The sequence below is a fragment of the Nycticebus coucang genome, chromosome 9 (genome assembly GCF_027406575.1).
Source record: "Nycticebus coucang isolate mNycCou1 chromosome 9, mNycCou1.pri, whole genome shotgun sequence".
Classification (NCBI taxonomy): Eukaryota; Metazoa; Chordata; class Mammalia; order Primates; family Lorisidae; genus Nycticebus; species Nycticebus coucang.
Genome location: NC_069788.1, coordinates 39,697,857 through 39,721,211, shown reverse-complemented (window position 1 = coordinate 39,721,211; position 23,355 = coordinate 39,697,857). Strand labels below are relative to the sequence as shown.

Below are 23,355 nucleotides of genomic sequence, written 5' to 3'. Positions count from 1 at the left end.
CTTGTGAGCTGGGCATATCTGGGTTCTGGGCATGGTTTTGCCACCAACTAACAGTATGACTTACCTGGTTCACTCAGCCTTTCTAGGGCTTGGTGTCATCATTTGCCTACAGTAATATTGACTTCACATGTTCCTTGTGGGTTGGATGGGGACACAGGAGAGCATGTAGGGCAGTGCGTGGCCTGTAGTAGAAACCTGCATAAATTGTAGGTGTGGATTATTATTGCTGTTGTTATTTAAGGTGGCTCCACCCGTTTAAACAAATTCCCAGGTGATGCTGATGCTGCTGGTCCAGGGACACATTTTAAGATGACCAGCGCTCAGTGAAAACAAAATGCAGGTGAGCTGTCCCTTCAGGGACTCCCAGGACGAGTTGGCTGATGGGCAGAGGACATAGTCCAGTGTTTGGCAAGCTTGCTTACAGAATAATATCACCTAGAGAGGGTTTGCAAATGCCAGAGCCCAGGAGAGTGACCAACTGTCCCAGTCTGCCTGGGACTAAGATATTCCTGGGATGTGACATTATTGGACTATCCAGCATAACCTTCTCACCTTAACCCCCAGATTGTTTAATTGATTCAGATTGGGGCCCCCGACATTAGTATTTCTTAAAATGCCCAGTGGTTCTACTCTACAGCCCTCAGAGGGATTTGATTTCAGCTCTGGAAAGAAGGGGTAAATTGTGAGATTGGTAGAAATGCTGGCAAAAGAGGAGGAAAGCAAACTGACAGTGAATTAGACTGTCTGCATCTAAATCACTTGGGGAACCTATTAAAATGCAGATTCCTGGACCCTTCCCCCAGATCTGCAGATTCTCCCTGGAATCCACATCTTTCATAAACTCACAAGGTGACTTGTGATGCGCTATAGTTGGAGATCTGCTGAAAGTGGAAAAAACAAAGGCTAAAATGCGAGAAGAGAGCTGGAAAATGCAGAACATGGTCCAAGCAGGTAGAGTTGTGAGTGGTTTCGACCTGAGGCCAAGAGGAGCAATGAGAGGCATGCAGATGGAGTCCCGAAGAAAGGGGTCAGCCAAGCCAGCAGGAAAGGACAGCCCCTGCAGAGCCAGTCCCAAGCCGATGGCATGTGCAGCTCAGAGAGTGGGCATGAGGTGAGGTCAGTGGTGCCAGCCACATGTGCCAGACTCTGCGCAGCAGCCTCCCTGGTGCTGGGAAACACAGTCACACCCTGTGTGTTGAGTGGCGTCTAAGTGTCCACACAGGCCTGTGCAGAACTGTTGTAGGAAACATCTCTAAGTAGAATCAACTGTGTGCGGGGACTGATAATTGATAAAATAAAGAGAGAAGAGTGTGTGACGGTGCGTGTGTATGTGTGAGTGTGTCTGTGTGTGAGCCTGCAGGAGTGTGTCAGTGTGTGAGGGTGTGTTGGGGAGAACAATGGAAATGTAGGACAGACTCAGTCAAAACCTGCCTCTGAACGTGTGTTTCCTCGTCCTTAAAGCTGATGTGCTAATATCCACTTTTAAGAGTTTCTTTGGAATTAGATGAGATAACACACATAAAACGCCCATCATATAGTAGGGCTCAAAACAAAGAAAGTTAAATGCACTTCTGTCGTTTTGAACCTCAGGGCTGTGGTGTCAGTCACAGAGAAAAGGGGATGAAGTCATTTGGGGGGAAGCTGGTGGGACTTGCACCAGCATATCTGACTAGAAAGGCAGATAGCTGGAAATATGGAGCTAGGGATAAGGGAAGAGGGATTTTGGAGTGACCGTCACCGAATTCATCTGAAGTCTGGAGCTGGAGGGGAGAGGAGAAGGGCAGATGTTCAGGGTCTGAGCCTTGGGAAGCCCTGGCATTTCAACTATGCACTCAGGTCAGTGCTGGGCACCAGAGTGGACAAAAAATGCTTTGCATTTACTGTTAAACTGGTGAGATGCTGTCTGGGACTGAGGAAGGTCACACCTTGTGTGAAATATCGTCAAACCTGACCCTGAACCAGGGTCTGAACCTGGCATTTCAACTATGCGCTCAGGTCAGTGCTGGGCACCAGGGTTCCTGTTAAACTGGTGAGATGCTGTCTGGGACTGAGGAAGGTCACAGCCCAGGGAACGTGACTGTAATTCAGGAAGCAATAGATCTGCCTGATGTTTCATGAGTGGAGAAAGGCAGGATGCTCGGCAGGGGGAGGGTGTCAGGGAAGGCTTCCAGCAAGAGGTGAGGCTTGCTGGGGGTGGGTTCGGTGGGAGGAGCTGGGAGAGAGACACAGGGGGAGAGCTCTAGGAGGAGGGAGTCTGGGGAAAGGGGGCTCCCAGCGGAGGGGCTCTAGAGGGAAGGCTTCCAAGGCGGGGGTGGGGTGGGGAGAGGCTTCAGGGGGCCCTAGGGAGAGCTTGTAGAGAGAGGGTTCTCCAGGGCGAGGGAGCTCAAAAGCAGAGTCTCCAGGGAGGGGGCTCCAGGAGTAATCAAAAAGACAAGAGAGCGTGGGGAGTGCTTGGGGCAGGTGGATCAGATTTCACATTGTTCATACTATGAAAAGGACAACTGAGCGGGGCCTCTGAAGGGGTGGCAGGGTGCAGAGAGAGGACACACCACAGTGTACTTTCCAGGATGAGCCGGGTCACAGGCACTGAGTGGGGAGACTTAGGCGTCAAGGGTGACATAAGGTGATTTAGAAGCAGGGAGTCCATGCAAGGACTATTCTCAGCGCTCAGGAACCTCTTCGGGGGGGAGATGGCCTGGCTTCTTAGAAGAAATCTCAGCTTCTGTAGCCTGACCTTCTATAGCCAGACTCGTATTTCCCTTGGGAAAAGCATCCCATTCCTTCAAGCACAAAGAGGAAGAGTATCTCAAACCTTTTAATTGCAAGATCCCTTTTGTTGTGGGGGGCTGGGGAGGGAGAAGTTTAAACCAGAAATGAAACAGAAACATTCTGCATTTATCTGGGAGTTCCAAGGTCTGATTTAACCATGCAGGTTCATAAAGGAGCATTCCTTTGCCTTTAGCTGAATGTCACTCGAGACATCTCTTGAGGCTGTGGGGCCAAGGTCTGAGATCTGAATACCTTCTATTTCCAGAGGACTCAGAGGAGAAAGGGTTGAAGGACCTGAGTTCATTGGGTTTGCGTGATTTATTTCTGGGAAGTGAGTCACTTTTTCCTCTCCTTCCCTCCCCACTTACTGCCATGAGATTTCATTCATTCAGGAAGAACTTACTGACAGCCGAGGTCCTGCTGCACACAGCAGCGTCCTGGGAACCATTCCCATGGGGCTTAGAGTCTAGATGAAGGAAAGGTTCATTGGTGTATAAAATATAAACTAACACAAGAAATCAAATAACATAAAGTGCCACCATGTAGTAGATAATGAATATGTATTAGATAATTCTTTCCTGTGAACAGAGTGGACAAAAAATGCTTTGCATTTATTTGGGGGTGGGTTAGGTAGGCTGGAGTGGTTAGGAAGGCAGCTTGAAGAAGGCAGGATCTCGCGGGGGGGGGAGGAGAGGAAGAGGAGGCAGAGATAGACATGGGGACACGGTAGGGGGTATTGTTGAGAACCCACATGCAGAATGAGCAGAGCCTTTGTTTACTATATTTCAAAGCTGAGGTATTTTGCTGCTTTTATTATTTATCCAATTGCAGAAAGACACACAATCTTTGTGTATGTGAAATGTAATGCCATCACATTGATGATATGTCTTACGATTGATAGGGTCAGGAGTTCAGGAAATATGGCAATTCATTTTTTTGTCATATCGATGTTTTAAATATTTTTTAAATTGATAGATAACATTGCAAGCAATTCATTTAATCCTTCAGGTCTTATCAAGTTCCTGCAGTGTGTGAGCAGAGCCCCATCGGGAGAGTTGGAGATAAAGTGTCCTGCCCTCTAGGAATTTCAGTCCCTTGAGCAATGGTGTGTTTAGGGAGCAATGAGCAGGACAGCCTGGCCAGAAGCCAGGGAGGCTGGCGTGGGGAAGTGAGTGTGATAAGGAGGAAAGATCAGGGTGGGAGCAGCTGAGCAGCAGATCAAGAACATTTGGGCAGGAAGCCACCCCAGATTAAAGTAACTTGTCTCATTTAGTCCTAACCATTCAGGGACTGCGGGTAACATTTTTGGAAACACACAGGGAGTGGCCAGCTGGGCTGCTCTTCCTGGGGAAGACTGCCTGTACTGGCCCCTGCAGAAGATGGGCGGAACCAGCTGTGTGATTCTGAACCAGCACAGAAGGAAAATGTGCAAAAATTACTAAAAATTTCAGGATGGTGACAGTAGAGCTTTGAAACATTTGTAGGGGTCCTCCTGAGCACACCCAGGTTGTATGCACTAGAGGGTGGTCCAGAAGATGGGACAGCCTGGACCCTTCTGTGACTCACTGTGAGTAGTGAGAATTACCATGGGGCCGCTGCTCCCTGCGGTGGGAGGTGGGCACGTGGCTTCTCTGTGCAAGTGCCCAGTTCTTTCCTGAGAGCTGGGGTGTGGAGGACTGAGGGAGAGCTGGGGATGTACACCACAGGAGGTGCCACGGCTGGAGGGGTGCCGACTGTTCACAGTGACGCTGCCATTTGCCTGCTGCCATCTCCTCACAGTGGAAAGGCTGTGTCTGAGTTCTGGAATCAGTCAGACTGAGGTTCACACGTTTTATGAACTTTACTAATCTGGGCAAGTTCCTGGTCTTCTCTAAGCTTTAATTTCCTTATATGGGATCATATTACTATCTTTGCAGGATGTTGGGATAATTAAATGAAGGAAGTGTGAAAGTCTGGGCCCAGCCCACCTCTTAATAAATACTAGTATCCTTTTTCCTTTTTTCTAACAATGTGTCAAATATCTGTTTTAGAAAGTGCAGAACCTGGAGTAGTTTGGGATCTGTTATTGTTAGCAACTTGTTTTTCCATCTCAGGCTTAGTGAGGAAGCAGCTAAAGCCCCCCCCCCCTCATTTCACCATGCAGAGCACTAACCATATATAGTCATGGCCAACACTGTTCTGATTTCAAATAGCAGAGGCAGAGGGTGCGGTAGACCCAAGAGAAACCCAGTTACATCTTCTGGACACACATGCACTCCCCCTGGTGCTCCCTTCCCCTGGAGAATCCTCCCCCAGAGCCCATCCCCCTGAGAACCCTCCTCTTGGGACCCCTGCACGGAGAGCTGAGTCAACACTGTGTTGGAATGAGATGCGATGTTACAGGAAAGAGCCCTGGCTCCTGGTCTTGAAGCACAGTGTCCTCATCAGTCAAAAATCCTGCCCTCTCTGGGGTGCTGAGAGATGACGCATGTGAACCCCCAGTCTCTGGCCTCTGGAGGATGTGAGCATCCTTTGAATGGGCCTCTGCTCCCAGCCCCTGTGGTTCTTGGGGAAATGCAGAAAAGACATTGCATTCCCCACAGTAACATTTCCTAAATGTTATGCTTGGGCAACTCCTTCATAAACTAAGGTGGGCTGATTAGAAAGTGGCATGGGGGCTGATTTTCAGTGATATTAATGTTTCCTCTGCTTAAATACTTTAGGGACCCGACTGGGTCTTCTCTCTACTTACACTTGAAAGTCAGTGCAATTACACGTGTTTGCTTCTTGGAGATGAACACACACTTATACACGTGCGCATATACCACCTAAACGCACAGCACCATACACACACACCAACCACACCTACCACTCATACACATACACACACACCTACAACGTGCACACAGCAGCTCACATACACACATAAATACACATGCACTGCACATACACACACACCACCTCACATACACACATACACGCACCTCCCACGCCCGTGCACTCGCGGTGTCAAGCCCTCTCTCTCATGCTAGCGGCACTGATCTCCTCCCTCTCCCCTTCAGTCTTTAGTGAGCATCTACTCACTGGACTCACTTACCCGTCCAGTGCACAGGATCAGGAATCTCCCAACCCACCTAACTCCATCCCTGTCCCCCGACACCTCCATTTCATGGCTCCCATTGTCAATCTTGTGGGCCTCTGATGAATTCCTGGACTGTAATCCAGGCTGCTAGTGCCCTGTTCTGACTCACCCAGGGGCCCAGGGCTGTGCCAATTCATCTGAATGGAGGAATGAAGAACAACTCCAGAAACTTCTTCAAAAGGCTGTTTGCAGGATGGCTGAGAAAGAGGGGAACTCAGAGGTCAGCACTGGCTCAGCATGAAATCATGTGGGACGGTGCCAGGTCTGGAGCTTGGAGCTTGGAGTTTCAGAAGGAAACAAAAGTCCTTTTGGAAAAAGGTAGCAAGAATTATTAACAGGATGGGGCACTAGGGATTGACGACAACGAGCAGACTCCACGCTTGGGAGACAATAGTTCTGTGAGAGCAGGATCTTTTCTGATCAGGTCACCCTTATGTGCCCAGCCCCTAGAGCAGAGCAGGCAGAGAGGAAGTGCTGCAAAATCAATGGTGATTTAGTGAATAATTGGACAAATGAGAAGGACGCTCATTGATGGGAGCTCATGGAATATGGTTCAATTCAACCAGAGTCATTTGGCATCTCATGTGCTGGGGGGAACACTTCCTAGTGTCAGGGGCAGGAGGAACTCTAGATAGTAAGTGGTTTGACTTACTCATATTCAGACAAGACCCAACCAAAGGAATCATGTGCTCTTGTCCCAGGTCATTCAAGATGGGACTCAACCCCAGGTCTCCTCACTCTTAGTCTAGGTTCTTCTTCTTTTAAAAATAACATTTTGTTCTGATAAAAATAATAAATGCTAACCGTAGGAAAGTTGGAAAAATCCAGAAAAATACAAGCAGCATCACTGAAAGCCCCAGTCACTCAATACTGATGACTTCAGGCTATCATACCCGTGTGTGTGTGGATTTACCAACTGGTCATCTATCTATTATCTAACCGATCCACATGAGCTCATCCTTATGTTTTAATATTTTGAGTGTTTTTTTATCTTTTACAGTATCAGTGACCCAGGATGGCTTCTGGTCCTGAACCTTGGGTGGCATCTCTGATTATTTCCCAGATGTCATTCCACTATTTGATTCCCCCTCTAAACAGACTGTGTGGGAAGAGGACTCAGGGTGAACCAGAACCCCCGCTGGGATGCAGTTCTGCAAACACTCCTCAGGCTCTAACTTTTGTACTTTCCTTGTCTTAACCATACCTTGTTTCATCATCTCTCTTCCCAACCGAACTGAGTTGATGTTTATAATGTATTTGTCTAGCTCTTAGCAGGGTACTTAGGGGCTCAACAAATATTTGTCAGAATGAATGAATGAACTGATGAAACTGTACACACCCAATGGAGGAGGAGGTGAGGGGTCACCCTGGATCTACATTTCCGCTGCATTCCAAGGGGCAGCTCAGCACCCATCCCAGCCCTCCCCAGGCCCTGCTCTAGCTCAGCTTGCCCTCCCTGAGGAGGTGGGATGTGTCTGTGGGCCCTGAGGCCCTGGAGGGCCTTTCTGGGGTGAATGCAGGGTGCTGAGTGGGACAAGCTGGATTGTAAGAAGGGCTGCTCCATGTGCACAAGCCCCATGGGGTTTCCGGGGCAGGCTTGCCAGGAGAGGACCTCTGTCCCTCCTGCCCTCATGAGGGACAGAATGCCTTTTGTGCGGGGGCCCTGGGAGAAGAAGACCAGGAGTGGCCAGCAGGGGCTTCCCCTGGCCCTGGGCTCTAGAAAGGTGCTGAGCTCTCAGCAGGGCTGCTCTAGTAGGGGATTAGAATATGGGGAAGCCAGGCTCTTTGACCTGTGCTTTTCAATAAACACAGCTTGTCAGTGTAAACCAGGTGAGGGCTTGGCTTCCCGATGCAGGGGGCACTGGGGAGATGCATTGTCACCTGCAGGGTGGTTTCCCTTTGCCCAGGAGCCCCAGACTGCAGGCTGTACTGGCTGGAAGAGACGGGCTGACGTGCCTTCTCTCTCACTCCCCAACTGGTGCTCAAGAGCACCGACCCTCCCGGTCCCACTGCCAGCCCAAGTCCCTGCTCTGCATGCCCAGGCCCCTCCTCCTCCCCACAGGCATGGCCTCACACCCCTCCTTGACAGCGACATCACCAGCACCCATTCTTTCCTCTCTGTTCTCAGCAGTTCGAGGCCTCATTTACTTCTGCCAGACAGACGGTCTTGCCTCCCAACTTGCCTCCTCGGCTTCTGCTCCTCCCTCTTGGAATTCTGCCCCATTCAGTGCCACCAGAAATGTCTGTCTGAATCTCAGCTCTGACCAGACTTCACAAACTCTCTCTTCTTCTATAAGCCAGGAACCAATCAGCCACTACCCACCACCCACCCACACACCCTTCACTGGCTTCCACCTCCCAGCCCCAGGCTTGGTTCCCACTGCACCTCTTTGAGCTCTGTCCTTGCCTGGCACAGCTGCCTGCCTTAGCTTTTCATTCACCTTGGGCTTTTGCTCATGCCTGATCCTCTCTCGGGCACACACTTTGTTGAGAATGCTTCCTTGGACCCCCATTGGCATGTGCTGATGTCCTTACTTCTCCTAAAGTCCAACTTCAGTGCTCCAGGTCACCCTGCCAGAAGTCTCTCTTCCCTCTCTGCACGCCCAGAGACTGGAGCTGCCCCTTCTCCCCCACATCCCAAGAAGAGCATGCACTCTGTGAGGATAGGATTTGATACCTGCTTCATCTAAAACACCTAGAAACCTGGGTTCTTTACACCTGCCACTCAGGGGGTGGATGGATGGAGGGAGGAAGGAAGGAGTGACTGCTTCTCCATGGTTTTAGGGAGCTACCATCTGCTTGTTTTTTGCTCTGCTGATACAAAGAAACCTATATTCTCATTGTCATTTCTCAAGACAAGAAAACCATTTGGGCGGCGCCTGTGGCTCAGTGAGTAGGGCGCCGGCCCCATATGCCGAGGGTGGTGGGTTCAAACCCAGCTCTGGCCAAACTGCAACAAAAAAATAGCCGGGCGTTGTGGCGGGCGCCTGTAGTCCCAGCTGCTTGGGAGGCTGAGGCAAGAGAATCGCGTAAGCCCAAGAGTTAGAGGTTGCTGTGAGCCGTGTGACGCCACAGCACTCTACCAAGGGCGGTACAGTGAGACTCTGTTTCTACAAAAAAAAAAAAAAAGAAAAGAAAAAAAAGAAAACCGTTTGAAAAACCTACAACTCCTACCCTCACTCCCCAGTTAGAGAAATGTGGCTTTGAGGGAGTTTCAGTTTCACTTTCCCAGAAGGGTCTCTCCTTCCTCTTCTCCAGGCTCAGTGAACTCCTCTGTGTCTCCCACCTCCAGCCTGCACGGAGGGGTCTCTGGGGCTGGGAGTTTGCTTTTGCTTTCTTTGCCTTTCCCAGGGTGCAAGGGAACCAAACCATAATTTAGGCAGCTGCTAAGAATAGTTTCCCAGTCCTGGAAAGAGAGCTTGATTATTTTTGAAAATGTTCTCTGTCCCCAGTCTGGTCTGGCCTGAGACTCACACCGCAAGTCAGAAAATCTGATTGTTCTAAGTGCTACCTGAGGGGAGGGAGAGAGAAAGAGAAAACAGACTGCCCTTCCAGAAAAGTCACAGGACTGGGCTTCAGAGCTGGACACACAGAGAGGTGGGAAAATGGGAGGCCTTCATGCTCCCTGCTTCTGCCCCTCATCAGAGGTGGATCCCACTCCCAGCAACCAGGGACAGCACAGTGGCGGTGCCTGGAGACCTAATTTGAGTCTTAGTCACATACTTAGCATCTTTCTGAGCCTCACATTTCCTCATCTGTAAACCGGGAAGGTGAAAGTTTGAGATAAACTTTGAACACAGTATTTACTCAATAAATGATAACTATAATTTTATTATAATTAGAGTCACTAGATTTAGAGCATGGCACTCCCAATTTAATAGGTCAGACAGGACAAGTGAGAGGCCAGTAGGATATATTAAGCGGAACGATCTGAAATGGATGTTTCTGTACATTAAAAATAATTGGATATTGTCAGTCACATAGGGTTAACATGAGTACCTACAGTCTTTTCTGTAAAGGGCTTATTGGTAAGTGTTTTGGGCTCTGTGGGCCACATTGTCTCTGTCATATGACAGTGGCTGTAAACGATTCTTAAATGAATGAGCTGTGCTCTAATAGGACAATATTTCCAAAAACACTCTGCATGCTGGATTTGGCCTCTGTAACTTTAGCAAAGCCCTATAATAATATGTAGCATTCATCCATGTATAGAGAAAACTTGCTGTAATACATACAGTCAATATCCAGGTATGTCCGTGCATGTAATAGTAGCTTATCTATACATAAGGCTATTAATAGCCTTTGCCTTTACTGGACCCTGTTTCCAGTGCTTTACAAACATTAATGAATTTAATACTCAGATAAGCCTATGAATTATGTACTACTATTATTTCCTCCATTTTATAAATGAAGAAACTGAGGTGCCTAGAGGCAAGTAACTTGTCAGAAGCCACACAGTTAGTGGTAGCTAAACAAGTGGCGATTGAAGAGAACCCAACCAAATGTGTGGGGTAGAGTTGGGTGTCAGTAATTCTGACAGTTCCATGGGGTATGTGGCTGTTGATAGTGTTAAAGGGGACCCTTGGGCCTGTTTGCTGCCCATAAAGCCTGAGGAGATGGTCCTCAGAGGTTGAGATGGAAACAGGTGTATAGGTTGGCAGTAGGCCTGGCAGTGTAGCCTGAGAAAGAAAAGCAGTGACTCTTCCCTGGGGAGCCAGGCCCCCAGCTGGGCCCAGGGTCACTTCCTAAGTGACCTGCACAGCACATGGCATGTGGAGGGTCAGTGTATAGGAAGCAATCTCTGCCTGCGGAGCAGGAAATTATTTACATTCCTTATGTTCCATGTTCTGGGACCTCTGGACCCCATTCCCAGCCCTAGCCCCAAGGGATCTGGGGTGAAGGGAAAAGGAGCAGGCTCCCCAGATGCCTGCAGCTCTGCCATCAAACCAGGGTACTCGGGGACCCTGTGCACTTCCTTTGCCTGTTGATTTAGCCACTGGTCAGGACTCTGGCCTCAGACATGCCATGTGTGTGTCTTGCCTCTAAGCCTTAGCTTATGCTGTTCCTCTTGTGTGGAATGCCTTTCCCCCCTTGCACTCTTCCTTAATTCTCTCAGCTGTTTCAAGACTAGCTCAATATCACCTTCTCCTGGAAGCCCGCCCTGATTTCCCTTCACCCCTTTCCCACAGGCTGGGCCAGTTCGTCCTTCTTAATGCTGCCCAAACCCCTCTCTCTCTAACCCTCTGTTGTCACTGCCTTACTCCCCTTGTTCTCCCGCTAGAAGGGGCCTGGAGGAAAGGGACCAGGCCTTGTTTACTCCTGGGTCCTCATCGCCCAGGTCAGCATCCAGCACGTAGGTCTAGAAGCTAGTCAAAAGCAGGTGTTTAATAACATACCACTGTCCTCAGACCCAGCCTCTTCATTTATAGCACTCATTCTTTGGGCAAGTTGCCAGACCTTTGGGAGTCTTAATGTCATCTTCAGTAAGAAGAGATAGTGATACTATTGGAAGGTTGGAGAATAAATGAAATAATGCAGAAAATTATCCATGCAGCACCTGCCTCCCAGTAGGCACTTTGGAAGGTGCCAAAGAAAACGATCGAAACCATGTCCTTGCCCTGGGACCCACATGTATCCAGGTGGGGAAGGGGATAGGATAGAACAGTTTGAATGCTTGAAAGTCACAGCATTGGCCCCCAGAGCTAACAGAAGGGCTGTGAGTCAGCTTTGGTTCTGTAACAAGACCAATAGCCTTGGAGTCAGACTACCTACTTGTCAGTGTCATATCTGTCCCGTAACAGCTAGGTGTTCTTGACCAAGCAGTGTAACAGCTCTTGAAGCTACAATATCATCATCTGTAAGGGGGGGTCATAACAACAACCACCTCACAAGGTCACTGTGAAGCTCAAATGAGATTGCAGCACTGTGAAACACCTGGCCTCGGGGCGGTGCCTATGGCTCAAAGGAGTAGGGCGCTGGCCCCATATGCAGGAAGTGGTGGGTTCAAACCCATAAGTGGTGGGTTCAAACCCAGCCCCGGCCAAAAACTGCATAACAAAACAAAACAAACAAACAAATAAAAAAACACCTGGCCCAGCTCACAGGAAATATAGAAATTTGAGTTACTGGACCAGTTGAGAAAGCTCAGAGCAGATCTCAACTTAGGCTATTTCTTGGATATGTGCCTTGTGGCTTAGTGGTTTATAGCTTTTGAGTCAGAGACTCCTGGGTTTGAATCCTAGGTATGATCTTAACTAACTGTGTGACCTTAAGCAAGTTACTTAACCTCTCTGAACCACAGGTTTTGTTTTTTTTGCATTTTTGAGTTTACTTTTTATTTGTTTGTTTTTAAGTAACTTCTTCCGAATGAAGTGACCTATGTCAGAGAGTTGCTATGGGGATAAAATGTAAATACAGCCTTTGTCTGCCACATTTCAAAGTCTTAAGTGTTAGTATTGTTCTGCTTCTACTCAAGACTAAGGAATAAGCGCTGATGATGTGGGTCTTTGGAAGTCCTAAAGTGCAAAAAGCCTTTGGTGTAAACCTAGGGGTAAGGGTTAGTGTTTGCATCTTTATGGACCACATGGGAAAAATGAAATCAAGTGATTGGAAGCCCTTTCCAGCTCCAGGTGGAACCTGGGAGAGTGCTCAGCACAGGTGCAGGAGAGCCTCTCAGGAAACCTTTGGGGCTGGGATGGAGCTGTGCCCTCTAACACCGCAGCCCCCAACCACCAGCTGGCTAGTGACAGAGCCGGGACTAGCCCCAGTTAAGGCAGTGTGCTTTCCTTTCAAGGTGCCGGGACTGTGACAGTGAGGGGGTGAAGTCTGGCTGGAGCCAGGGGACTGAGGGGCCCCTCAAAGGTGCCTTCTAGCCCTCACAGAAGGTGTTGGTCAATGGGCTGTTGGTTTGGTGTCTTCTGCCAGTTGGTCTGTGTTTAGGGACTGATTGACCTGAGATGACCTTTTCCCCACAGGAAGAAGGGAGGGAGCAGGGAGACAGGATGTGGGAGGCAGGGAGCTGCTGGTATTGGGGAGGTTTCTATGGAGGAAAGTGGGCGAAGGCAGGTTAAGTCCCGCTGGTCTGAGTTTGGGTCTGCTGGGTTTCCATCTCCCCTTTCCCTTCCATTTCCCCACTGCACCTCAGTTCTTCTCTGAGGTAGAAACCTCAACCCTCCTCTTTCTCAAGGGCTTTGGCAGGAGTGAATTGCTCCGGCCCCTCACTTTGCCCACTCCCTGCTCGGGTCAGTGGTGAGTTTACCTTTCCAGCTAGAGCAACCCAGAGCCCAGGGGAAAGCCCAGCTCCTCTGGCCTGGATTCCCAGTTTGCAAAGGCAAGGCTGGGGGACTTCTTAAATCTAGCTCAGTAAATCCCCACTCATAGCCCCAGCTGTGCCTGGAAAAGGGCTGATGCGGCAGGCTCTGGGCAGAGCAAGTCTCACCTTGCTGGTGATGATGGCAAAGAAGACCCTGCAGCAGCCGGGCTTCATCTAGGAGAGCCCAGGTACTCCAGGCCTTTTTCTTCTATTGCTTCATTTACTCCTCCTGGGAGAAACCCATCAAGATTGACACAGATGAGGAACGGGGCCCTGGGAGGTTAAGAGACATGCCCAGGGGCACCAGCTGGAGAGGCAAAGGCAGGAGGCAAACCCCTGTCTGTCTGGCTTCAGAGCCTCTACACCCCTCCACCACTGGCAGCAGGAGTGGAGGAGGCATCAGAGCAGGACTGGGCCAGGGATTAGGGCTTGCAGGACAGAAGCAGCTCCTACTGAGGCTGTGGGGAAGCAGATGGCATTTGGAGCTTCTGTCATCCTCTCCTGGACCATGTGACTAGAGGCATTTCTGAACTAAGCCATAGGGATGTGTCTGCTATAGTGGAAGGAAGTTGTTGGGCTAGGAGCAAGGTGGGGAAAGGCCCACTGGTGGGGGAATAAGGTCTCTGGTGGGACAGTGATCTGACTGCAGTCTGTTCGCTGGAGTCCTGGGTTTTAATCCCAGCCCTGTCCCCAGCTGTGTGACCCCAGACAAGACATTTTTCTCTTTGGACTTCACTCGCTCATTTCTACCACAGAGTGACATGATTTGTGAGGCTCCTTCCAGCTGAGAGCCTGTGGGTTTTGTCCTGGGTGTTCAGATGGCGCCTTATGAAAGGGAAGCAGGAAAAGACTTACGCGGGGGTAGCTGGGAGAGGGTTGTCCTCAGAATATAAACACTCTCGGGAGCTGTGAAACAGGCAGTCCCTTAAAAGGGCAAATATGCAGCAGTCCCCCGAGTGTGCAAGGCCCTTTTCTGGGGGATGGTACTTCCTGTTTGGAGGGTCTGTGTACACGTCCCTCCTCCTGAGGGCCACTGCACCTCCACTGTCTGTTCTCAGGAGAGATGTTAAAATATTAACGATAGGTATGGCCTGGGCACAGCCCAGCCAGAGCAGTCATGGCTGCTTATACCTGGGTATGACAATGGCAGTGTGTCAGGTGCGTGCCAGGCCTGTCGTGACCCCTGACTCCCCCGGTTAAAGCCTGGCTTAGGAGCTGAAGAGCAGATAAAGGTGAGAGGGAGACTAGGGAACGAGAAGTCGAGGAGGTGTTCAGAGGTCCTCCCAGGCAGCAGCCCATCCCTCCCCAACCACCCTACCCCCTGCCCCGTGCTGTCAGCCAGGCTCCCCACAGCCCCAGGGGCTTCCCTCTCATGCTCTGTACCCTGAACAAAGCGATCTTGCTCAGCAGCTGCAGCTGCATTTTGGAGGCTGATGAAACAAAGGGGATCTGGTCTGCATTCCGTGTGATCATCCCACACTTGAGGCTTGGTCCACCTCATTTGCCTAAAGAATTGGTGTTTTACTAAGCCTGACAGTCAGAGGCCAGGGCTTTGTCTCACCTACTCATGGCCATTGCTTATCAAGTCCCAAGGAAACCCCGAAGTCCCACTTCCTCTCTGTTTGGCTAAGCTGCCAGCCTATCTCGGGTCTTTGCCACCATCTGCCAGCACTGTTGCACTAGCTTGCCTGCTGCTTCTCCTATCCCCAGCCTCCAGGGTGGTCCTCTTGTTCCATACAAAGGTTCCTTATCAACTGCTGTAGTCAGAGATGTCTTGTCTGCTTAATAAGGACCCTCTTTTCTTATTTTCCATGAGCATAGGTCATCTTCTAATTGACCAAGAAATATTTATTGAGTACTCACGAACTGCAAGGCTTTTATTAGCTATAGAAATTGGGGGAGGCAGAGGAACTGTCAAAGAAGACAGAGGCAGTCCCTGCCCTCAGACAGCCTTCCCTGTGCTGGTGAAAGCCACATGGAAACAGCAAAGATAACCAACAGTGCAATCAGCACACTGTACCCACTAAAGGCATTATGTATACATGATCTACCTCTTTTTGATTTAATAATAATAATAATAATAAAAAGATAACCAACAGTACAAGGTACCCTTGGGTAATATGTTGTTTGAGGCTCTCCTGGGCTATAAAAAAGTCTGTCTGAAAGTTTATAAAGAAAGATAAAATGGAGCCAGTAAACGTTTGTTCTTTTAAAAGGATGACAATTAAAATAGATTCTGGCATAGAAGAAGCCAGATAAGATTATGCTTCAGTGATTAGCTAGATTGTTCGGACTTAGGAAATAAAGCGATGTTCTCTAGAAGTTACCCTGTGTTCACTGAGAACAAGTTATGCCAAATTTATCTTGTTTTCTTTTTTGATAAGATTCTAGATCTTGGTTCACAGGAATGCCTTCCATTTAGCATCTCTTCAGTTCCACAGGGCTTTAGGGGAAATCGCTCATGTTGTTTTTATAGAAAAAAGGGCTCAATGAGAGCGTGGTAGTTACATGGATTCAGAGCTGGTTAAGGGACTTCCCCCTGAGAATACTGAGGAATAATTCCTTGGCGTTCCTAGATGAGGCTGTTGTGCCATTGGAGTCTGTGTCCTTGCCATAGTCAACAGTTTCAGCAACGGTGCAGGTGACAAGAATCAAATATCTTGACACCCCTCACAAAATGATATTTAACAGGGATAAAAACAGCATCTTCTGTCTTTTTAGACATTTAAGATTCATAATTATGGGATGGGGAGAATGTGGCTGGCAGCAGTTTGGTGTGTGAGTTATGGTCTTTCTGCTGAACCCTCCCAGGTTGTCTGAAAGCGTTTTCAGGAACCAGTGTTTGAAGGTGGTTCTGGAGGCCTTAGACTTCCTTGACCTAGAGGCTATGTGGCATTGATGACCTGGGCCAGTGTTTCTCCTTGAGCCAGACACTAGGCTTTCCCAGTGGCAAGCCAAAGACTTAACCCCTCTGTTCCAAAAGTTACCCACCTGTTGGATGTCCATCAATTTTGCTCTCTGGCCAGAGCAGTGTTCTCTCTCCTTAGTTGGTATGAAAAGCAGGTCTGAGCAGATTTCTTTCAATATGTTGAACACTATCCCAAGCCTGATTTCCTTATCTAGAATTCACTCTAACAGCTTCCCCAGATGACCGCTCTGAGGGACATTGACCTCCTTCTTCTGGGTCAGCGGTTCTCAACCTGTGGGTCACGACCCACAGGAACTGTATTAAAGGGCCATGGCATTACAAAGGTTGAAAAACACTGTTCTAAGTGGATGGGCAAACCCTTACCTTGTTAATATTTCACATTTATCCAAATATCCTGGGTGCAACAGACTGATGAGAAGACCATTCAGGTCTCTACCGCGCTAGGGCCCTGCTCTGGGAGCTTTCCCATACAGTGATCTTGATGTCTCCCCACCAGCATTCTCTCTCCAAGCCCTCCTCCCCATGCCTTGAAATCAGTCATCCCCAGACCCTGAAATGAATCAAGTGAGTAAATGCATCTTGCTGGAAACTGATCTTCCAGACAATAGGGAATAGGATACCATTAGCACATTCAATGAGATTTAGTTCTGCCCACCTTCAAGTCCCTTCTATAATGTCAGCCTTCCTCTCTTCCCTGGGGCACAGAGGAGGCATATGAAGTGTTCTGGCAGGAAACACTCCGGGGCATGGTGGGGAGGACACACAAATGCTTCCCATGGAAAGAGCTAGAAGGGACAGAGGGAGGCTGTGGGAGGAGGGAGGAGTCCTTGGCTATAGGGTCAAGGGCTCTTGACAATCCATGGGACACAGATATTATGAAGGCAGAGTGACTTCTGCCCTCGCCTGTCTGACTGCCATGCCTGACCACTCTGTGCTCTCTGTTCTTGTGCCCAGATCATGATGAGGACCTAGGGCATCTGCCTGCTGACCCCCTAGCCTGCAGTGACCATGGCCCCCCGCAAGAGGAGCCGCCATGGCCTGGGCTTCCTGTGCTGCTTCGGGGGCAGTGACCTCCCCGAGATCAACCTCCGGGACAGCCACCCTCTGCAGTACATCGAGTTCTCCAGCCCCATCCCGAACCCGGAGGAGCTTAATGTCCGCTTCGCAGAACTGGTGGTCAGTGAGAGAGTAGGGAGGGAGGGCACTGAAAATGGGAGGAGGGTGAATGGACAAGCAGGGCAGGACAGAGAGCAGGGCCCCCATACTGCAATCGCCACCTCTTGAAACTCCTCTTGAGGAGGAGGTGGGCTGCCCAGCACACCTCAGCTGCACGGGGAAATTGATCATCTCACAGGGATGGATACCGTGAAATGTGTCTCCAGTAGAATGAACCTATCTCCTATCTGCATTGGATTCCAGATTCCATGCAGCACTTAGGTTACCATAGGAAGAGGCAGATCTGGAGTATAATAAGGCAGTGAGGAGACACAAAGAACACCAGGACATGTGACACCTCCTTTCTCTCTTCTGCTCTCTGGAGTTTCCCAAGCAGCCTTTAATATCTGAGGCAGGAAGAAGGGACAGAGTGGGATCCTATACCCAGACATTGGGCTCCTTGGAGCAAGGGATGACTGGCTGGAAATATAGGGGCAGAGATGCTGTTATCACATCTGAGACCTGGTTCAGGTCCAGGATGATTATATCCCGTGTCTAGCTGGGATAGATGGAAGCTCCACCATTGACACAAGGACCAGCTTTCCTGACTTTGCAATGCCCATCTAGACTGGTACACCAGTCTGCCTGTGGGAGAGGCCCCTATACATGAAACTTCATACTCTGACACAAAGAGACAAAACAGGAAATAAGCATAATTTTTCTCTTTGGAGGTCTGATGGTGAGAAAGCCTTCACACCAAAGAAGGTCTCAGACCAGAGGTGCAGGACCTGAACTCTGGCATAAAGCCATAGCCCAAGTTCATCTACCATTAGCTCTTGGTCACTCATTCCCTTGCTGGCTAGTGAAGAAACAGTTTATGTGGTTTGGAATGTGGTTTATTACTTGTATTTGATAATAAATGCACCTGGTTAAGGAAACCCAGCTCTTCTAATAATAGGGCTGGTGTAAGATGAGACCACGTGGGTTATGTGAAAAAGTTGTCCAACCTCCTCATCACAGCAGGTTCAGGGAAACTCACTGCCTGATTTATACCTTTCCTAGGAATGGGGTGACAAAGTGGGGAACATGGTGTTTGCTGGCTCAGAATAGCATTTGGAACCTGGCTGGTGTTAGTCAGGGCCTTTTCTTGAGTAGACTGAGTGAGTTTTTAAAGGACATGATGAACAGTATTCCTTTCTTTGGCCTTTTTATTTAACAAATATTTTCCGAGCATCTTCAGTGGGGCAGGGACCCTTATAAGGTACTTTTGCAAAATCAAAGGTGAGTCCGACAAGTTTGGTTGCAAGAAGGAGAGTGTTAGGTGTCCATCAAACAAATGAGAAACAGTCCTTGTAGAGACTGCTGTGTGTTGCGCCCCAGGGGAGCTGTGGGGGTTTAGAGATGAACCATCAGACACTGCCCCTGCCTGCGGGAACCTGCAGTTTAACAGGGATGACAGATCCTGAAGAGCAGTGACACATGTGGTGAGTGTGAGGACCAGGAGTAGTCGGGAGGCTTTGGGAATGTCTAGCAGGGAGCTCTATTCCAGAGTGTAGAGGCTGCAGGGGCCACCATGAGCAATGACTTATTTCCACTGGGACCTGAAGACACTGATGGTTAGATAAGTGAATGTGGGTGCAGGACAATGGCAGAGGGTCCCCTGCAGAAGAAACAGCAGATGTGAGAGTCGCAAGTCCCTTTAAGGGACACAATGAAGACCAGAATAACTAAGGATTTTGGATTCAATCCTGCGAGCAATGACTAAGCATGGTTTGGGGTGATCAATCTGCTTTTCTAAAAGAGCATGTGGGACATGCCATTGGAGAAGGATGCCAGGCTATTGTAGCAATCCAAATGAGGGGGAGTGGTGGCGGCGAGGATGGGGAGAAGTGGACAGATTCAGCAGCTATGGACAGGAAAGAGAATAGGACTTGGGAGGATAGACGCATAAGGAGGAATCAAAGACCACCCGGGTTTCTAACAAGAGAAGCTGGGTGGATGCTGAGCCCTGCACAGGACAGGATAGACTGGAGGGGACTCACATTTAGGGGCTTGGATGATGAATTCAACATACTCTCTGTGCATCTGTTTCCTCCTCTGTAAAGTGGGTTGTTGAAGTTTTAAGTACATGAATAAATATGCCAGATGCATAGTGACACTCTGTAAGTGTGTGAGGTGCCTGAGGAACATTAGAGTGGACAGCTACTGCAGGTGGTTGGGCCCCAGAGGCTGGAGCTCAGGAAGTTGGTGGGTGGGAGCACAGGTTACAGAGTCTTTAGGATGATAACTGAGTCCTTGGGAACAGGTGAGAAGGCCTCACCTGGGGCACGGCATAGAGGCAGGAGAGGAAAGGACACAGGCTGGTGCCTGGGAGGCTTCAACATTTAAGGTAGAATAGAGAAGGAAAAGCCATCACAGGAGCCCAGGCAGGAAGACAGAGTGAAGCAGGAGAGACTCCCAGAAGTGTGATTGCTGAAGGGACCAAGAAGAGAGATTAAATGAGGCCTGAGCAGCCCCAGGTCATAGCTGAGCGCCCTGACAAGAACTGCACATTGATTTAGTGATAGAGACCACCGGCTTGGAAAGACAAGTTCATAAGTAACTGCAATACAAAATCACCCGTCACTGCTCAGAAACCTCCCAGTTCTGCTCCTTGGGGAGTGTGGACCGGGCCCCTGGAGCCTGCACCCTGTGTGTGCTCTGCTTTGTCTTGGTGGTCCTGCGGGTAGAGGGGCTGCCCCTGGCGGACACCACCTCTGTGGGCAGCAGACAGACACCTCCCTTGGCATGGCACACCCTTCCTCTTCTGCTCAGCCCCTGTCCTCACCAGCTCTCTCCAGCCTGTGCCAGGCCTCTTGCTGAAGTTAGGGGAGCCAGACAATTTCTGGAGAGGGATTCCAAGGGCAGGGAGACTTGAAGGATGGGGCAGGATTCTGAGAAAGGCAGGACTAGCTCTGAAGATGACTCCCTCCTTTCTTAGCTAGTGGTGTTGCCAAGCTTAAGAAGGACAAGAGATGGAGGACAAGAAAATCTAGACAAGACGACGAGGGGCCAGCAAGGCAGTTCAGGAGACAGGCAGGGTGCGGGGCGACCTGGACCAGGAGGGCATTTGCAGAGACAAGGTGGGGGTGGACAGGCAGAGGGGGAGTGTGGATTGAATACTCACAGGCTTGGGTTGAGGCTGTATTCCTAGTAGAAAAAGAACTGCCTTGTATTTTGACACTCTTGGGGAGGAAGATAGTAGGCCGAGGAATAGGTTTGGGGGAATTGCAGTTCTCTCTGGGGGAAAATATTCTAATCCCAGCTGTCCCTGGTTTCAGCCATCTTTTTTTCTTGCCGTCTTCACAGGATGAATTGGATCTCACGGACAGAAACCGGGAGGCTGTGTTTGCACTGCCCCCGGAGAAGAAATGGCAGATCTACTGCAGCAAGAAGAAGGTGCGCTCCCCGACAGCCTCCCGCCTCGCTGCGGGGCCGCGCGGGTTGCTCCTGCTGCCCGGCTTGCTAGTCACTCAGCAGCCGTTTATCACACGTCAGCTCGTTCTAGGTGTTGGAGGACAGCAGAGAATAAAACAGAAAAAAACAAACCCCAGGCCTCATAGAGCTTACGCTCAGGGAAAAAGGATCCTCTTTTTGAGAAGCTCTTTAAGCAGGACCTGCAGGAAGATAGTAGACTGAGAACAGGGATCAGGATCTGGATCCCAGGATCAGGTCTGGGGCAGGGAGATATGAAATGCAGTCGGACTCCCCTCTGTCCCCAGGCATGGAGGCCGTGCAGCCCTGGGCTGTACCTGGGAGCAGCTTTGTTGGAAGAGCTCAGTTTGCCCCGGCGGGCCGTAGGGCTGTCCTCTTTTAGATCGTTAGCCTCTGCCCTGTCCCGGGCAGGAGTCATGCCTCAGTCCCTATTCTCCCCACCTTCTGTCCCTCTCTTGTTCATTAAGGGCTATTGTTGGTCTCTTGATTGTGGCCCGCCCTAATCAAAGCATGAGGGGCTTCCCCGAAGATCATTTTCCCCTGCTGCTTTGCCAGGAGATGCATCTTCTCCTTTCTTCCTCTCACTCCGCTGCTGAGTCTGTCTTGCTCATCTTTTTTCCTCTCTCTGCCCTCTTTCTATTTTAGCCTTTCTGTTCCTTTTACTCTGTTTTTTCTTTTCTCCATTCACATTTTTCCTCTCCCTCTACTCTCCCATTTATCAGAGTTGAGTCACAGCTTGATCCTCAGAGTAGGGGTATTTGGGGATCAGAGCCTGGTCATTCCTATGCCTGAGACTCAGGCCCTCTCCCTCCCGGTAAGAGACTGTGGGTCTGGGCAGAGTCTGAGCTGTTTCCCCTCCACGCTCCTGTGTGCATTCATAGCTCTTCTCTTATTCTTCCTGGCCAAGACATTTGTCTCATCCCTAGGGGTCCACACTAAGCCAGACCTTATAAAATTGGAGGATTAGAATCACACAATATTTCAGAGTAGGAAGAAACCAGAGAAGCAATCCAATCTTGTCTTTATTCTACAGGTGAGGCCAGGAAGGCCTAGAGAGGCAATAAACTCTCCAAAGTCACAGCCTGTTATGGCAAGGGGCTATGCCATTGCTAGAATTCAGGACTGATGGGTCTGGGAACTCGTGACAAGAGGCACAGGCTGCACACACTACAGTCCACTGTCCGGCATACTCGGTGCATGTTTGTCAATCACCTGCAGAACGTGACACTGAGTCCATGAACTTCATTGTGAGAAAAGGATGTGTTAACAAAGCACAAGTTGGCTCAGCGCCCATAGCTCAGTGAGTAGGGCCAGCCACATACACTGAGGCTGACGGGTTTGAGCCAGCCCAGGCCTGCTGAACAACAATGACAACTGCAACCCAAAAATAGCCAGGCGTTGTGGCGGGTGCCTGTAGTCCCAGCTACTTGGGAGGCTGAGGCAAAAGAATCACTTAAGCCCAAGTGTTTGAGGTTGCTGCGAGCTGTGACGCCATAGCACTCTACCTAGGGCGACAAAGTGAGACTCTGTCTCAAAAAAAAAAAAAAAGCACAAGTCATGGAAAGAGAGAAGGAGGGAGGGAAGGAAGGAGGGAAGGGGAGAGAGGGAAAGGGAAAAAAGGAAAGAAAAATTTGAGGAGTAATTACTGCTCAAATTAATCATATCTTATGATTTTTCATTTTCCAAATTGATTTACTATGGAGTTCCCTTAAGTTGATCTTTCATACAGCCAAAATAAAGTATTAAAATAAAAAGGCATCTCTCACTATTTTCCAAAACAAATTTTATGTAATTTTCCATATACTTTTACACCCCTCTGCCTTCCCATGTACCAGGCGCTTCCTCTGTCTTTAACCCCCTCCCATCTGTCTTAGACTTAGTAATCTTTAATAACTCAACCCAGTCATCCCCCAGCCTACCCCCATAGCCTTCAGTGTTAGATGCACCCCACCCCCAGGTCCACTATGGACAGCTCCACCATAGAGCTTCCATCACCCTTTCTCTGGCCCTGGGCTTTTATAGGGAAGACAGAGACCATGACTCTACTCAGGGCTTCCAGGGCTCAGTGTGGTGACCGGCATTGAACAGGTGCTCATTAGATGGGTATAGAATAAATGAATGATGAGCCAGCAAGTACAGCGAAGTATGTTTGCTGATGCAATTGTTTTTGGTAGTGTGATTCCCTCCCCAAGGCAGAAGACAATGTTGGGCCTTCAGTCATAGAGATTTTAACATATATAATCATTTTACTCCTCTAAAATTTGGATTTTATGAAACAAAATAATGAAGGGGAAGTGGACAGAGCTGAGGATGCAGGGCCAGCTGGCAGCTGGCAGAGAGGCCATTCTTCGGGGAGGGTGTGGAGGAGGTTAGGTTTTCATGCTGATTTGGAAGTAAAAGATTGTCAGTGAGCAGATGGAGGGCGCATCCAAAGCCACCAGGGCATGGGGATAGGAACAGGCAGGACATGTGGAATGCCCAGAAGCAGATCCATGTGGCTGGAGAAGGCTGGATTTTCAATCAGCATTAATATTTAATCCTGTCATTCTTGCCCACACGTGGGGAAGAGTTGAGATTTTCTTGGGCAGCAGTCTG

At 49.4% G+C, this 23,355-nt stretch overlaps 1 protein-coding gene across 4 annotated transcripts in view; it reads left to right on the top strand.

Moving 5' to 3' along the window:
• Nucleotides 1-23,355, top strand: part of DAAM2 (dishevelled associated activator of morphogenesis 2) — a 107,933-nt gene that overhangs the window by 43,528 nt on the left and 41,050 nt on the right. For 3 of the 4 annotated variants that reach the window (XM_053601175.1, XM_053601176.1, XM_053601178.1), the window contains exons 2-3: nt 17,086-17,307; nt 20,635-20,724. In XM_053601175.1, coding sequence (XP_053457150.1) covers nt 17,140-17,307; nt 20,635-20,724 — 258 coding nt within the window. In that variant the 5' untranslated portion in view covers nt 17,086-17,139. Of the gene's footprint in view, nt 1-16,556; nt 16,696-17,085; nt 17,308-20,634; nt 20,725-23,355 lie in introns of those variants that run through there. The other variant, XM_053601177.1, reaches the window with a different exon arrangement.